The following is a 17,296-nucleotide window of genomic DNA, read 5'->3' on the forward strand; positions in this document are numbered from 1 at the left end:
GGAGAGAGCAAAAGATGATGGGAACTTACCTCCTTAAACATTAGTAATTTTATTTTATTTTTTTTGAAAAAAAGGTAATCAAATTAATACATTCTGTGTTACTGTAAATAAGTAGCTATTAGTAAATTAACTATGATCTCATACTAAGTTAATAGAAATATTTGTGTAGATGGACAGTTAAAAAGATCTTCCAAGTACTCGTCCATTTCTTAATTCTTCCTTCCCTTCCTTTCCTTCTTCGGTTCTCTGATCGTTTTTGTTGTTGTTGTTGTTGTTGTTGTTGTTGTTGTTGCCTGTTGCTGTTGCTGTTGCTGTTGCTGTTGCTGGTGGTGGTGGTGGTAGATCAGTTTGAGCTGAATTAGGGCTTTTAGATCCTTGGTTTATCCATGTCGATGCTGGATTCATTCTTCAACAAGGGATTTAAAGGAGCTAAATGGTAAGTTTTCTTTGCTTTTGCTTTGAGTTTTCTCAATTTATCTGATTTTACTCATTTTTATTCATTAAACTGATTGAGATCGTTTCTTCTTCGTTCTTCAATGGATCGGAGAATTTGTCCTTCGACAATCCTTGTTTCAATCCACTTCTTTTCTTAGTTTTCTTAAGAAATAAAGCAAGTTATTGTGAACATTATTTGGGTTTCCGTTTTATCTTCTTCTGGTTTTTTTTTTTTTTTAATTTGTGCTTTCAGTAAAACCCTTCTGAAGCTGACCATTCCACGCATAAAGTTGTTGCGGAATAGGAGAGAGAGTCACATAAAACAGATGCGTAAGGATATCGCTAAGCTCCTTGAGACTGGCCAAGAAGCCACGGCTCGCATACGGGTATCGTGGCTCTCCTTGAATTCTAACTTGATGTTGCCTTTTACATGTGAGATCTTCCATCTACTGCCTTGGTTTTGAAAGTTATAATTTTGGTCATTGGCATTTGTTTCAGGTAGAGCACATTATTCGGGAAGAGAACATGATGGCTGCACAGGAGATTGTTGAGCTATTTTGTGAACTTATCACCGTCAGGCTTCCCATTATTGAGACACAAAGGTGATTATCAACTTTCATAGTTGCTTCTCGATGCACATCCATTTCATGCTTAATGGCTCATTCATTTTAGAAGTTTGCATCCTTTCAGTAAATCATTTTGATTTTTGTACATTAACACTTGAAGTTATTTAAAGCTTGCTCATGATATATTACTATTGTTATCTATGCTGCACAAATTCTATTCGAAGTCCTACTGTGTCAAAATATTTGATATGGTATATAGAAGCATTTAACCATGTCTCAAGTTTCACATGGCTTTACGTTGGTAAACAGGTTAAATGAAGGAGTGTGAGAAAACATGTTGTAATTGGAAACTATAATGACCTGCTTTTGTTACAAGGCAATATAGCTAAACTTCTTAAGTTGGGGTGATAATTGAATCAATCTGCTCCATTTCCTAGAACTTGAAATCCCTCAAATTCTTTATTCCTTCTTTTCTCAATAAGATTATCAATGTAGTGTGGCGACTAGATCATGACCAGTAGTTGCTTAGGTGACAAAGATTCATAAGTATTCTTTTAATTTAAATATACATTAATAATTCAAGAAATAGGTTCACATAAATGATAAATTCATGTCATAAAACTAAAATAAATTTTTTAGCTGCTTTCTATTCTTTCCCCATATACATGCATGTCCATTAATGGAAAGATAGTGTTGAATAAAAGGCCACGTGCTAAAGAGAAATAGGATACACATGACAGGAAAATGTTAGAATTACTAAATCAAGTTAAAAAGCTAATATGTTAAAGAACATTAGCAAATAGACAATAGGGAGTATAATATCAAGTTACTACATCAATTTAAAGCATATAAAGTCGACTGACTAGTCAACACCACACAACAAGCACCTTCATATGGATATGTATGGATATGAAAGTTGGTTGACTGGCTTAATTTTCAATTACACTGGAGGATGTCTTATATTATTAAAAAAATGGAGAGGACAAAATCAAAGTAAATTTTCTGGACAAAGGATAAAGAAACAATATGAACTCAATCTGTGAATAGTTCACTTCTACTGTTGTATGGCAAATTGACACCGTCTATAATGAGTAGAATGGCATTAAAAGATTCAGAGATTCATCAATCTGATACATCAAATGGATCATGAGTAGATGTAGGCTCTAAGGTTGAATTTCTGGCATGAGATTATTTTTATCTCTAATTCTGTCAGCTGTGGTATAGAGCTCAACTTTAGAAGTGCAAAGTCATATCACACCCTATTCTGTGGCTCGCTAAACTACACATTTTGAGAGGCATACGGCAAATCAAACCAACTCAGAACATTTTTAAAAAACTTTGGGTTAATCAGGTCAAGCTGGGTTAAGGTTTAGTCTAACATGCAAGGCTGAACTAGAATTAACTACAAATTTGGTCAGGCTGGGTTAGGGTAGAGGGGCCTGTTGTATACGCTGTATATTATGTTTTGTCACCGTGCTTTTCTTGTTTCTTACTGGAGCCAGTGGAGAGCTGGAACTAATTATGTTTACCGAGTAGATACAGTAATGAACTTTTAGTGAGGACCACGTATTGAAGTACCAATTGGCTTAAATTTCAGAAGGTACTTATCCAAGTATGTCTGATACTTTTTTTTTCCTTGCGGGTAAAAGTTTGAAACCTATGCAACAATTTTGATGGTATGAATATCATTTTATGGCAAATAGATACTTTAATAAATGTGCATCTCACGGCTACTTGGGACTGGAGTACAAATTGAACAATAAAATGTTTTGGATATTGAGAATTAGATTTAGGTAATTTTCCCTACTCAAATGTCTTATATTGCCACAAATGTTCAGGGAGTGTCCTCTAGATCTGAAAGAAGCCATTTCCAGCATCTGTTTTGCTGCACCAAGATGTGCAGACTTGCCAGAATTGCAGCAGGTTGAAATGTTATTTGCTTCCAAATATGGAAAGGAATTTGTTTTGGCTGCAACAGGACTCATGCCAGACTGTGGTGTTAATCGACAGGTCATATAATTTTTTATATTTAGTGTAATTCATTTGTGAGAAGTGCTTAGCTATGTTTGGTGCCTTCTGTTTACTGATGAGGTTGTGTGTAATGTATTATTACAGATAATTGAACTGCTATCCATTCGTGCCCCTCCTGCTGAAATAAAACTGAAGTTGCTGAAGGAAATCGCTGAGGAGCATGAGATAGATTGGGATCCATCTGCTTCAGAAAATGAGCTCTTCAAGCTGCATGAAGATTTGCTGGTAATTACAGTATGTTCTTTCACTGCTTTTTCAATGAAGATTCTCTCTTAGGCTGGTCATTAACTCCTACTTGACAGAATGGCCCTACCCAGTTTGTTGGTGGAGCTAAACTGCCTCTCCCCAAAGAGAAACATGATGAATCATGGCACTCTGCCCCTGCTCAAGTTCCTGATGAACATTCTGATCTTGATAATGGCTTTGATCCATTGGATCTTCCTGAAGTTCCTATAGTATCATTACGATCCGCTGTATTAACCCCTGAAATAGTTCCACCACCCTTTCCATCTGCACCGGATTCTGAGATTGATCATGGAGTTAAGATGTACTCTGGAGCCGACGAAAATCACTTGAAGGGACCACATTCAGAACCTTACAAAGTTGCACCGGAACCTTTGGCTGCATCCCAATGCAAACCAGTTAATATTGCATCTGTTGCAAGGGAAGACAAACAATTCCTCCCATTCATTGCTCCTCCATCATTCTCTGCTGCTTCATTCTCTACACGAGAGGACAAGGAAGTCCCTTCTTTATTAAGAACCAAAAGTGAGGCCAACAAGCCAGTCCCTTTTTTGTCAAGAACCAAAAGTGAGGCCAATGTGAACTTGCAGGATGTCCTGGCTGCAGCTCAGGCTGCTGCAGAAAGTGCTGAACGTGCAGCAGCTGCAGCTCGTTCAGCCGCTAGTCTTGCAGAGGTCAGAATCGCTGAACTCATGAAGAAAAGCAATGACCAGGAGGACAGAGAAGTCATTGAACAGTCAGTTGATCCTGATCAATCGGCTACAATGAAGGTGCCTCAGTTTGAACATCAGCAGTCTTTTGGTAATGTCAATGGTTCTTTCTCATATCCACAGGACCCACTTCCAGGCCATAGACCTAATTGGGGATCAGAGATGAAAAATCCCACCCCCAAAGACGGATCTGAACCACCTTTTTCTAGTGGCCAAGTTCTTGAACATGGAACGACTACTCACCAGCCTCAGCGTTTAGCTTCAATGGAGGATGATCCATATTTTTCCTACCCCAACTTATTTACTTCTCAGGAATCGAATCATGGGTCTAGTAGTTTTTCTTCAACCTTGAACTCCCAGTCGAGACGTGAATAAGAGTAGGAGTGCAGGGACATTACTGAGTCCTTGCTCCTTTTTTAGCTCCTGCAGGTTATAGATACTTTATGTATTTGAAAGTTTACTACATATCATTGTTTGTCTTCTTCTGTAAGTAATGATGTTTCCAGACACTACGCAAATCTGATTTTACTTCTTGTGATGCCCAGGTATGTTCTTCTGTATGTAATGTAGCAATGAGACCTGTAAGTATGTGAAATAAAATTCCAGTTGAAACAGTTACCTTGCGTAAAAAAACCCGATTTTCAAACAGCATGTTGTATTCAATTTATGCCCCTTGTTTTCATTCTCTTGTCGTCACATACAATAAAAGCTAGAATCTGAAGCATCACACATCTTACAAAATTAGGACTTCCGGCTACCATCTCACATCATTGTAATTCTTAGATGTTCAGGGCATGGCATTCAGGCTTCAAAGCTTAGCTTTATGGAGGAAGATACACTAACTTCTTCTAGCATGGTCCTCCCTGCATTCTAAATGTCATTTTCAGCTAGCAGTGTGATTTTTTTTATTTATTTTGTTGGAAACAATGTGATTTTGATTTCTTAGGCATTATAGATACTTGTATGAGAGGACAGGCTTTGGTGCAACGGTAAGGTTGCCCCATTGCGACTTAGTGGCCGTGGGTTTGAGTGGGAAACTGCCTCTTCGTGAAACGGGGTAAGGCCTCGTACATTATGATCCTTAGACCCTGCAATGGTAGGAGTCTTGTGCATCGGGTACACCCTTTTTTATAGATCCCTATATGATCTTATATTTTCAAAAACTTAATTCTAGTGCTTAGTGTGTTGTGTTACTTGAAATTTTGCAAAACTTCGGGGTTTAAATTACTTTTAGATGGTTGAAAATAATAATAATGCATATATTGCATTTATCTGGAATTTCATGGAATTATGAACAGTGAAATCCAACGGATGCCTCATCGCATGTTGTAGATCTCTCTTCGGGGAAAATTGCGTGATTTGGATTACAGAAATCTTGGTTCAAGGTGGGTGGAATTTCATATGATACTGTAATAGGGGTCCTTGGAAGGGAATCATTTTTTTTAACAAGTGAGCCAAAGAAACTTCAATTAGAATGAAAGGTACCTCAAACAGTATTGACATTGACACAAAAATAAAGAATAGCCGAAGAGCTTCCTCCCAAAAACCCTTTTTTTTTTTTTTGTAGGTGTAGGGTTAGAGTTGGGGCTTGCCCATAGTTGTGTTCTTAAATAGCGCACTTGTTTTTCTGGCAGAGATGCTACAATTATGAACCCAAGAGCTTCAGAACTTCTCATGTTAAAAAAAAGATTCAGAATTCAGCCATCCCACAATGCTTTGGATTAAGTGAAGCATTTCAGAAATCAACCAGATGACGACCGATAATAGGATTGAAAAAGGACAGGCATCAAACAAAACCTCTGAACTGCCTTTTTTTTTATTTTCTAATTTTTAAATTTTTTTTTTTTAATTTTTTATGAATAAATAGTCATCTATGAAGCCACATATGCTCACAAGCAATATTTACAGGGAATACGGCTTAAAAATTAAAATTTCTACAAGAACATAAAATACTTCCAACCAAAAAGGAAATTTCTCTCTAGTACATAGATTAATTAAAAAGCTAAAAAATTAAAAGAATAGACAAAAAAAGGGATTGACTTTCCTGTTCGACTGTGTAGCAAACGTTAGCACCTCGCTTTGTCTATCTCACTATCTCTCCTCCTGCAATAAAGGATATATTTATCATTTTATAAGAGGAAGACGAGATAAGGCAGGCGCTACCGTAGTGTATGCAGCTTGGCAGAATCCTTTCTGAAAGAAAAAAGAGATTTGCACTGGGTTGAGCCAAGGCAATCCAACCACAATTAATGCTAGATCCTAAATCTTGGATATATTTTGCATATATACAATTCTGAAAGTGGTTTTTCATTTTTTGGAATATGATTATGGGAAAATGTTCTTAAGGGGGGAGGCTATGCCCAGACACAGTGGGGCAGGGGTGAAATGACCGCCCCCACCTCCAAGATGCCAGTGTGCATGCTCTCATTGGCTGCCGTGCGCACATGGCCCCTGCACTCCCCTATGATTATATACTTCAAAATCTTAACTGGTGAGTGTCCACTGCTGTAAACAATCTCACAAGGAAACTTTCTGGAAAGGGAGAAAAAAATTACAAGCCTTACAATTCAAGCTCTCAAATAAATCAATCAATCAATTGATCAATCATTCCTTTACATCAAAGAGGTTAAAAAATTGAAGATTAGACTAGATCACAAGGCTTGGGACCCAATCAAGGAAGGGAAAAAATAGAAAACAATGAAGTCAAAAAACCTATTCCAAGAAACATGTACAGTTCAAACAGATACAGAACACAGATCCTCAAAAACTTGTCTGATGTTAGGCCTCTCATTTACAGGAAGAATACACCTCAGTGATATGTCAAGCAATTCATCCATCGCCTTAGTAGGTTCTTCCCCACTAGCAATGTCTCTATCAAAGCACTCCGTTCCTCGTCCTTCATGGGCACAAAGTCGAACCCAATCTGTAAGATCGACTGCACCCGTCTGGCCAGAAATAATGTCACCAGCACTTCTTTTAGTTAACAATTCCATCAGTATCACTCCAAATGCATACACATCGGCTTTAAATGATGGTAATGGTTTGGCCGCAGTTGCAACCTCAGGGGCCCGGTACCCAAGTGCTCCCAAATTTAAGATCTGCTCTGCAGTGCCAGCGGGTGTCATGAGACGATGGAGACCATAATCTGTGAGGCGAGCAGTAAAATCACGGTCCACTAGGAGTACATTTGTTGGCTTTAGGTTGCCATGAGGGAGGCCTTTATCGTGGAGGTAAGTAAGACAAAGAGCAACGTCAACTGCAATTTTTAGTCTTTGACTAAACGACAATGGTGAGTACCTGCGAGGAGTAGTCTCTACAAGAAAAACATGTTAATTAGAGAATCTTCCAAGCAAATTAAAAAGCTTACTAATAACGTTCACACAAACAGAATTTGGGTAGCAGGCCGGTTACTGATTCTGTTGCCTGTGCAAAACATTCAAACAAAGAGGTGCCCATGACTTGGGTTTATTTCAATCAAAAGGAACTTACAAAAAATGTACACAGAGAATATAGTAGGCCTGTGTAGTTACTGACACTGTTATCCATGCAACTATTCAGACAAGAGGGCGCTATGATATAGTGAGCTTCAACAAAGAGATGATCATAAGCATCATATTTTGGGGGGCAGAGTATGACCAAACAGGCAGAAATAAAAACAACATTTATATCTTTTTCTTCTTCTTTTGAATTCATATATATATATATATATATTAGAACAAATTAGAAATACAAGGTCAAGAAGATGGAACGTTAAATGAAGCAGCCCAACATTGCATCACGAGTGACATTCTTCACATAGTTATGGCCGCTCAATTTATGCGAATAAAACCACATTTCTAATTAATTGTGGCTCCTGAAACATTTAGCAGGGGAAGGAATAAATCCAATTTCATGATTTTCATCATGAAAAGTCTAGTCATTGATAGTTAACAAAATGCATTTAGTGGTTCTTACGTGACCTGAACTAGCCAATCTAAAATATTCTAGTTGAACAGTTTAGAATTTACATTCAGAAAATGAAAATCAAATCTGAACTCGTCATATGGGTTGTTAAATAAATAAAACAGGTTTTCACATTAATTATCCAACGATAACCTGAATCTACAGTAAGCCATCAATGCCATCCTCTGAAATGATACAAACTCGCGTCATATGAATACTTTTCGGAGTATCAATTTGTTTGCATTTACTGATAGACCAACCCCTTGATCTATACCATGGTCCAGTATCAACATAAGCTCAAGCACCTGGAATAGTGGCCATGGGTTTATGTGATTGGCAAACTTCCTTTCACAGATCTACCAGGCCAACATGTATTGCCAAATCAAAATCCCACTCCTGTTCTTTGCCTAGGTGCTTTGACCATCATTCTGATCCCAGCAGCCAACCTGGTTTCCCCCCCCCCCTCTCTTTCATTCATTTTTTTTCCTTGTCCTTTTAGATTTTCTAACACAATCAGTAAGAGAGCACAACCATCTTCTATCATCTCCAGAAAAAGAAGGGCAAAAGCCTCGATTAATCCCTTTTACCTGCTTGCTCAAGTTTATCTTTGAAGAAGTAAGAGAGCAAGTAGCCGCAAAGGGTAAGGTCTCACAACTCAAAGTCCCCAAAAGACAGCAGCGAAATTGTAACTACCTGACAAAAGAAAAGAGCTCCAGTTTGCACATCCATAGAACTTGAGCTTCTAAAATCTTTACAACTACTAGCACAATAGATAACCAAATCCATAGCTTTAGATGCAACATTATATGCAAGTTCTGCATGGTCACAAGAGTTCAATTATTCTCTTCCAGCTAAATGTTGTGCCATCGGGAAAAATATGAACCTTGCTGCACCTAGAGGTCATGCCTCAGATAGACAGGCTAACAATGACATCCAGAAGCTTCCTCAGCATTACTCAGTCTATACCTGGGGATAATAACTCCAATACTCCATCCACACCTCAGAAACAAATGCCAGTGGATCAACAGATGATGACCAATAACATATTTCCCAATAAAGGCAACATATATTCAGGAGAATCAGATCACCAGAGATAAGTTGATTAATAGTGAGAAAGTCATCGCTGGGTGCCGTCCCGAGATTTCACAATGAAAATATCCACACTATTGAATCTACAAACACTCATACCTTTCTAATTGTATCAGGGCCAAAATATGCTAGAAATGAAGGGAGCAATGTAAGGCTGGAAGTCCCAAATCGTTCAAACTCCTGCAGAGATCCAGAGTCCACATAGCCATTCATTCTGTCATGTACTCCGCTAGGTCCACAACTTTTCTCAAGACCATGCTGTGAACTATGCTACCAGGACGCTTCAAGATAAGGGTAAAAAAATGTGCTCCACAAGTTTACACACATAGGTAAAGTAAGAATTTTGTACCGAAGTGCACACTGAGTGACACTGCACCAACTTGGGTGTCCAGGTGTAACCAAGATAAAAGGCTAGGATGTTTCCTTTTTAGGCAAAACTTTGCATGCACGGCCGTGCATGTGCACGACTGGCATTAAATGCAAGTCAGATTGGCATAAATACCCACACGAAATTACTTAAACACCCCTGACCCCCTATTTGACGGAGTTGATGAGAGACTCTCCCGTGTACGAATACCTTCCCCTTTTTTTTTTGGAGAGAGAGAGAGAGAGACATCAAAGCATGTCAAGGCAGACTTTGGAATTGACTTTCAGTCCTCAATAAGTGTACACAGCCTATATTATTAAGTTCTTCAATTCATCACTAAGCAGCTACAACCATACATAAGTCACAAAATTATCCTAATTTTGACTTAAAATTTTGTTAGCTTATATAGTAACTACCATGTATCCGAACCTGTCATCCTGTATTAATTTGTTTTAGCACCCATCATCCATGACATTTATTTACAACGCAAACAAACTTGGCTTAAACAAAACCATTAAAATCATAACTGTCAGGAAGAAAAGTAGCCTAAGCTTGCATTACCTTCAAATTTTCTTAATAACAACCCTGTACAACCAAATAAGTATGAGAAGACAGATTATGTTGAACCCACTATGAAAACACTGAAATACATTTTTGTTGTTTTTCTTTGGCTGTACTAAATTTCCACTTCCAATCTAACTAGTTCCACAGGTATGGTAGATGCAACCTTTCTTTCTTTAGTATACTAGGTCATTTAAATGTTTCCTGAACTCCTCACAAACCTAGCCCTTCAAAAGAACCCACAACTCCAAAAACTTCTTCCATTGATCATCAGAAACAAGCAGTCTGCAACATGTATTTCAATTAATTCTTAGTTTTCATAAATATTTCAATTAGTGTATCATTAATAAAATTCCTTCAAGTACCACAAGATTATATACCATGTAATGTACATGATTCCGTAAAGCTATCGAAAACAAATTGCTCTAAAGCTTGGTAAGGCATACTATTGCCAGATTTTTCTTTACCAATGCTTTTATAAGTACAATATCAGGTCAATAACCATTTACAGTCTTCTGAATAGTGTCCACCACATGAATTAGGAGCTTCGAAAGGCCTCAAAAAGGAACAGAAATATACATATAACAAATCCAGGCACACTTCAGCATATATATAAAGAATACAACAAAATTTTGCATGAAAGGTGACCCTTAATAAAGCATTCTATATTCTAAAATAGGCAATGATGAAAGATCAATGTTGGAAGCTCTTACCATAGAGATGTAGGGCCAAGCTATCTCCATGGATATAATCTGCTAGAATCAGCCTTTCTTGTTCTCTGGGCCCCCAATAATACGCTCTTAGAGGAACAATATTTGGATGTCTAATAGATCCAATTTTTTTAGCTTCCTTAGCAAATTCTTTCTTATGTTTGACAAGACCTACTCGCAACCACTTCACAGTCAAAATATGTCCATTATCTAGGGTAGCCTTGTATAAAGTCCCATGGCTGCTTCTCCCAAGAACTTCCGCTGGTGCTCGAGACAATTCCTCAGCTGTGAATAATAATGAATTGTCTAGGAAAAATAGCTCTCCGGCTAATCGATCTGGTGAGTACACATTTAACATCCCCGGTTGCTCGCACACCTCAATAAAACGGGGTGAGGAAGACAAGGGGGAACCTGGTGAAGACTTCCTTCCAGAGGTTGGAGGATGATTATCTGAAAGGTCAGGTTTTATAGAATCTTGGCCTGCTTCTATTCCCTCAGTTAAACCATGCTCTGCGGTTCCAATTACGAACCCAGACATTGACCTTGCATTTGAATTTAGCAAATGATCATTTGAAAAACTTAACGAAGCTGGAGGGGGGTCAACATTTTTGTGGAAATTGAAAAGGGATGGACGAGTAAACCTTCCCAGCTTAATATCCCTCCCCATAGTTTGGCCACTAACTCCACTTCTTCTAGGAAACTCTTGCAAGTGCCCTCGATAATATGCCAGTAAAACAAAGACAATCATCACCATTGCCCCAACAGAAGCAAGACTAATTGCTACTCTGATACTAGTTTTTGAACTGTGATGTTGCCCACTACCATGAAAACCCCCAGATCCACTGTTCTGTGCAGCCATGCCGTTTGGGGAGAGTAAGGGATTTCCAGGATGAAATGAAGTGGGGGGGAAATGCTTCAAATTTCCAGGAACAGGACCAGAGAGATCATTATAGGACACATTGAAGAACTTTAGAGTCGATGGAAGCCTATAAGGAATCTCACCCTTGAAATGATTGCTGGATAAGTCAAGGTACTCCAAGCCATTAAGTTTACTAAGTTGACTTGGTATCTGTCCAGATAAGCTGTTCTTCGCAAGGTTTAGCAACTTAAGCCTCCCCATATCACCTATTCCGGAAGGCAAGGAGCCCGTTAATGAATTACTGGAGAGATCAAGGGATTCCATATTCGAATAAGAAGGTAAAAATAATAACTCAGTAGTGTGTGGGCCTTGAACAGGAATTGACCCTGTAAAGCGGTTCCCAGAAAGATTCAGGTTTGTCAAGGTCAATGAGGTGAAGAAACTAGATGGAATATGCCCCGTAAGTTCATTCAAGCTGAAGTCAACTGTAGAAAGACTAGGATAGGTCCCTAATGCAAGAGGTAGGCCACCTGATAAGGAACTATTTCTAATCTTAATAGAAGTTAACCTCTGAAACTGGGAAGTCTGATTTGGAAAGCTGCCTGACAAAGAATTTGAGCTCAAATCAATAACCTCCAGACTGTTCCCCCAATTTTGCACTGTGGATATGTCACTAGAGATCATGTTTTTGCTCAAATCCAGAATTATACAACCTCCCAACGTAGAAGGCAGTGATCCCATTAGCACATTTGACGAAAGATTCAAAACCTTCAAAACAGTAGAGTTGATTTCCTGAATTGAACCTGCATGCAGAAAGTTTAAAGCTTTCAGATACTTCACAATGAGCTAAAGTCTGCCTAATAAAGAACATATAACATGACTACTAAAGCAAGACAAAAGAACATGAAGGTAAAGAAAGCAATATCAAATTACAAAAAACAGAAGTTTTCATGATTGTGTACTCCTAAGTTCTGCCAATCATTAGAAAAGATAATAAACAGAATGGAAGATGTCACTGTCCTGACTATTATGGTAGATAAAATTGGGGGGGGGGAGGGGGGAGGAGAGGAGGGGAATTCAATAACAGGTTAGCAGCCAAGGGTATTCAGGTATCATATATGCAACTATGCAAATGCCGATCCAGTTTATCCCCATAATAGGCAAGGGGGTTGGCCCAAGGCTTTGCCGGAGGGCTCAACGACTTTTTGTTTGTTTTCCATTTTAATTTTAGAAACCGAAAGATCCTGAGTACAGAATTCTTATTGGTTACCATGTTCTGGAGTTTTCCTTCCAATAAACCAAAATCCTTGGATATCATCCCACCTTGGGCCATTTGAGGAAAAGGGTCTAATCCTCGTGAGTTTAGTACCATTGATCTGTTGGGAACTACTGATGGAATAAAGATTCTTAACGATATGCAATCACATAAGCAAAATTGTTTGTTGATCTTTAACTTGGTTTTAATTCTTCCAGCTTATGGAGATATGGTTGGAAGTGTCTTTTCGATTGAATAAATTACATAATTCATCAAGGGAAGAAAATCTATCACCTGGACAACACATAATAGAGTGTACAGAGCACCAAAATATAATAAGACAACATGGATTTACAAATTAAAACAATCATATACTTCACCTGAAAACCCATTGCTGCTGAGATCCAGTTCTTCCAGCGGAATAGAATTCCCCAGCAGCTCTTCTGGTATGGATCCATATAGCAGATTGTTTCCAAGCCGTAAAATTCGAAGGTTAGACAGTGAGCCAAATGACGGGAGCTGTCCAGTAAGCTGATTGTCACCGAGGTCCAAAACGTCCAAGTTCCTAAACAACTTAACTGAATCAACCGAAAAGAATTCCCCATTCAATTTATTGTGACTCATATTCACATACTGAACCGTATTCGCCAAGCTAGAAATGTTATTCGCACCCAAAGAAGAAAGCCCCCCACTGAACATATTAAAGCTCAAATCGACAAGTTCGACATTGCCCAACTCAGACAACAAGTCTCCAATATCACTCCAAAGTCGGTTAGAATGCAAATCCAGGACCTTCAACTGCTGAAGATTTCTGATTCCACTCGGGAATCCACCAGTAAAGTTATTGGAAGAGAGATTGAGATAGTTCAAATCCCAGAGATCGTTAATCCTAGCAGGGATCGGACCATAGAACTGATTCCTGGACAGATCTAAATGCTGCAAAGAAGTCATCCCACCCATCGATGGGACCAGACGGCCACTGAAGAAGTTCCCAGAGAGACTCAGATTCCTCAGCATTCTCAGCCCAGTTAACGTAGAGAACTTCAATTCTCCAGACAAATTCAGGTCCTCGAGAACAAGAGCTGTGACGGAAACAGTAATATCGTCGCAAACAACACCATACCAGGTCCGAGGGCAACCGTCGGCTCCCACTGAACTGCGGTCCCAAGAGTTATGAACTCTCCCGAGTGGATCATCACGGATCCCCTTCTTAAACTCCAAAAGCGAGCGGACTTCATCTTCGGAACCCAGAACTCCGAAAAACAACAGAGGAAAAATCAGCAGCGGAAGCAGCAAATGGAGATGCATTTTTCTGTCTCAGTCAGACAGGAACCCTAATCAAAATGGCTCATGGAGACACTTTTCCAGTAACCCTAGAAGTTGATGTAGAGAAAAATCTTTATTTGGAGGGAGAAGAGGAAGAAGAAGAAGACATATAAGAAGTAGTAGCGAGCAGAGAAAAAACGCAGGAGAAGTATAAAAGAGAAGAGGGAAGAGTGCAGTTAAGGGAAGTAAAGGGCTTTATATTGTTCTTCTTCGTAAATATGGAAATGGTATCGAGCGATGTGAGAGAGAATTACGAACCATTGTTTGTGTAAGAAAATTTGTACCCTAGCCTACCATTACCATTACCATTACCATCACCAACATCAACAGAGAGAGAGAGAGAGAGAGAAGGAAAGCGAAATTTCCGTTAAAATGGCGGTTTCGTGGAGAGGTGGGAGTGTGTGTCTGTTCAGAGTGACAGTGAGTCTGTGTCTGTTGGTTGGTGGGGATGAGTAACTACAGTCTGTAAAGATGACACCTCTCTTCCCCAGCTGACGGCCTACTCACATGCTCTTTAACGGGTTAAACGGCACCTCTCTGCCGTTACTCTCTCTCTCTCTCTCTCTCAAAGGCAAGAGAGACCAGAATGGTAACACTACTTAGGGAAAGAGATCCTCGTTAATTAGGACTCTAGAGCCGGCATGCGTGTGCTGGTCAATGGAGCGCACATAAGCATCATTCTGGGTGGTATTTCTGTTTTTTCATGAGAATAGCGTGGTACATTTGTATGATCTTGTGTTTAGGTGCAGAAGTCACGCAGGCTAAATAGATCAGATAACGTTCTTTACCCCACAAGTTCATATTTTAGATGATTGAGGTATTGAAGACTCCAAGTGGGCAGAAAAAGAAAAGGTTTCTGTCACATGCAAGGTTTTAAAACTCGGGTTTCAACTAGGTTTCGGTCAGCTAAAAAATGAGTTCGTCTCGATTTTGACCATATCTCACTCGAAACTTGGGACTTTTTCAAGGCTAACTCGAACCTTGGTTTCGAAGCCTAGAAGTTATTTTTTTTGCCCTGATTCTTGTTTGTGCTGCCTATTTTTGACATTTTAAACTCATTCCATACATTAGTTTCACATAAAGAACACTAAAAATATTACTTGTGATTTTGATCCAAGTTTGATATTGTATATTATTCTTGGACATTGTATCAAACAAGGTTTGACCGAAACATAGCTCCTTCAATATAAATGAGATTTAAACAATCTTGGATTTGTTAGAAAGCTTTGTTTTGATAACTTTCTAATAAGTCCAAGATTTCTTAAATCTAATTTATATTGAATGAGTTATGTACTGGTCAAACTTAATTTAGTATGCGCGAAAACTGTCAAAATCGTTTTGAATGAAAATATTTTTTTGGACATCAAAACAAATGAATATTTTACCGTACTTTTGGTTTTTAACAATGTTTTACTATATTAAGATTTATGAAATTTTTAGATTTGAGAAAAAATCCCAGCATTAGAAAGTTGAAAATTGCACCTACAGTCGAAAATCCAGCTTTTTGTTTTTGAATTGAGAGTTGACTTTTTTTTCTTATGGAATTTGATTTTTTAATTATTTTTATTAAACTCAAATAGGGGGGATATTTGCTAATTTATGAATAATATCTTAAGTAAATGAAATATAAATACAAAAATATTTACTTAAATGATATTAGACATAATTAAGTGTCTATCGGGTTTCTGACATAAATACTTGTCTGTCCTAGTTTTGAGCCAAGTTTCCCCTAGTTTCAATGGGCATATGTGTCAAAACCACCGAAATATGGTCGAAACCATCGAAACTCGATCGAATCCAGGGATTTTATAAAATCCCCCTTCAACTCGTCTCGAAAACCTGAGAAACCGAATTAACTCGGTGGTTTCAACAGGTTTCAATCTAGTTTTTGTTCCATGGTCATAGGTGACAAAGAAGGCTTCCTATTGGGATCTGGCTTTCGAATCACGTAAGTAGGGTACCCTATTACCATATCGACTAAACAAAGGAACATTACCAAAAAAATTAAACGAAGGGATAGGTAGACAGAATCTCAGCAGACGTTTGCGATTAGAATAGACTAAACCACTTTCCAACAAATCAAATAAGGCTCTGAGGAACTTCGGGATTTTAGACCCGTTACTGCCATGTCTGGTGGTTCCTAGTCTAACTTTTTAGGTGTTAAAGGGAGTTAATATTTTAGAAAAAAGTTTTTTGTGGGGGAGTGTACTACTCTCACTCAGATTGTCAGACATAGAGGGGGCGAAATGACTGTCCCACCACCATGATACCCCCTGCACACATTAGAGGCCACGCTCCCCACAAAGAATTCTGATCCATATTTTTTACTGAGACTTTGTCCTGATCCTATGACTTAAGAGGGTCTCTTTCTGAGTTTTTTTAAAGCAAGAGAAACTAATATTAGTTTTTACCAAATGAAAAAAAAAAAAAAAACTAATATAGATTAAAGAAATGAGTATTTTTTACTAGGGTTTCTTTCTCCCTCTCTGTACTGATCAGATTGGTAAATGGTAACACAGCTTAATTAATATTTATGATTGATCCTGGTCCTATTCCTTGAGAGGGGCTGAAAACTCTCTCTCTCTCAGTGTTATTAGGGCAAGAGAAACTGCTACTGGTAACAGAAGTGAGTACTTATGAGTGGGGCTGGTCCTTTGATTTAAGAGGGGCTGCAATCAGGATTTTAGAAACAAGAGTTGAGAACCAGATTTGGTCCAGTCGATTTTGTTGGAACCAATTAGAAATCAAATATAATATGTCCTAACTCTAGTTTTCAGACATGGATTATTCGATATGAATCGGCCAGAATTGAGATTGGGTTCGACCAATTTCAATCAGAATCAACTGATTCGATCAATCCGATTTCGGTTTTTTAATCCATGGCTGAATCAGATGGCACAGATCTGCCCAATTGGCTCACTGATTGTAGAGCATGTTTTGGGGTTTCAACTGAAGGGTTGTGGGCCTTAAGAGTAGTATGGTTCTATATTATTTTTGACACACACAAGGCTGCAAATGAAGTTAATTGGTTTTGTTGGATTGTAATCAAATTGATCTCTCTTTAAATTAAAATTTGTGTGTTCTAGAATTCTTGTTTGGTATTAAGGGTTTTTCTTAAGTCCTTTTAGGTTGGGACTTGGGATCCCATCTTTTTATGGAACACAAGTAGTGGTGGGGTGTGGTACTGATAGTACTTTAGGTT

General features: G+C 38.4%; 2 protein-coding genes across 2 annotated transcripts; one reads left to right on the top strand and one right to left on the bottom strand.

Moving 5' to 3' along the window:
* The first annotated feature begins 317 nt into the window (after positions 1-317).
* Positions 318-4,605, top strand: LOC122666611 (IST1 homolog). The gene is made up of 6 exons (XM_043862638.1): positions 318-436; positions 689-821; positions 934-1,037; positions 2,840-3,011; positions 3,117-3,257; positions 3,335-4,605. The coding sequence occupies exons 1-6, from the start codon at positions 387-389 to the stop codon at positions 4,358-4,360; spliced, it is 1,626 nt and encodes a 541-aa protein (XP_043718573.1). The 5' UTR covers positions 318-386; the 3' UTR covers positions 4,361-4,605.
* A 1,946-nt stretch (positions 4,606-6,551) lies between these two features.
* On the bottom strand, positions 6,552-14,211 carry LOC122666607 (probable inactive receptor kinase At5g10020). Its single transcript, XM_043862629.1, has 3 exons — positions 13,149-14,211; positions 10,658-12,316; positions 6,552-7,298 (listed from the first exon to the last, which is right to left on the bottom strand). Exons 1-3 carry the CDS (start codon positions 14,074-14,076, stop codon positions 6,721-6,723), a joined length of 3,165 nt encoding a protein of 1,054 aa, XP_043718564.1. The 5' UTR covers positions 14,077-14,211; the 3' UTR covers positions 6,552-6,720.
* Positions 14,212-17,296: the final 3,085 nt, after the last annotated feature.

This window comes from Telopea speciosissima, chromosome 7 (assembly GCF_018873765.1).
Source record: "Telopea speciosissima isolate NSW1024214 ecotype Mountain lineage chromosome 7, Tspe_v1, whole genome shotgun sequence".
In the NCBI taxonomy this organism is placed as follows: Eukaryota; Viridiplantae; Streptophyta; class Magnoliopsida; order Proteales; family Proteaceae; genus Telopea; species Telopea speciosissima.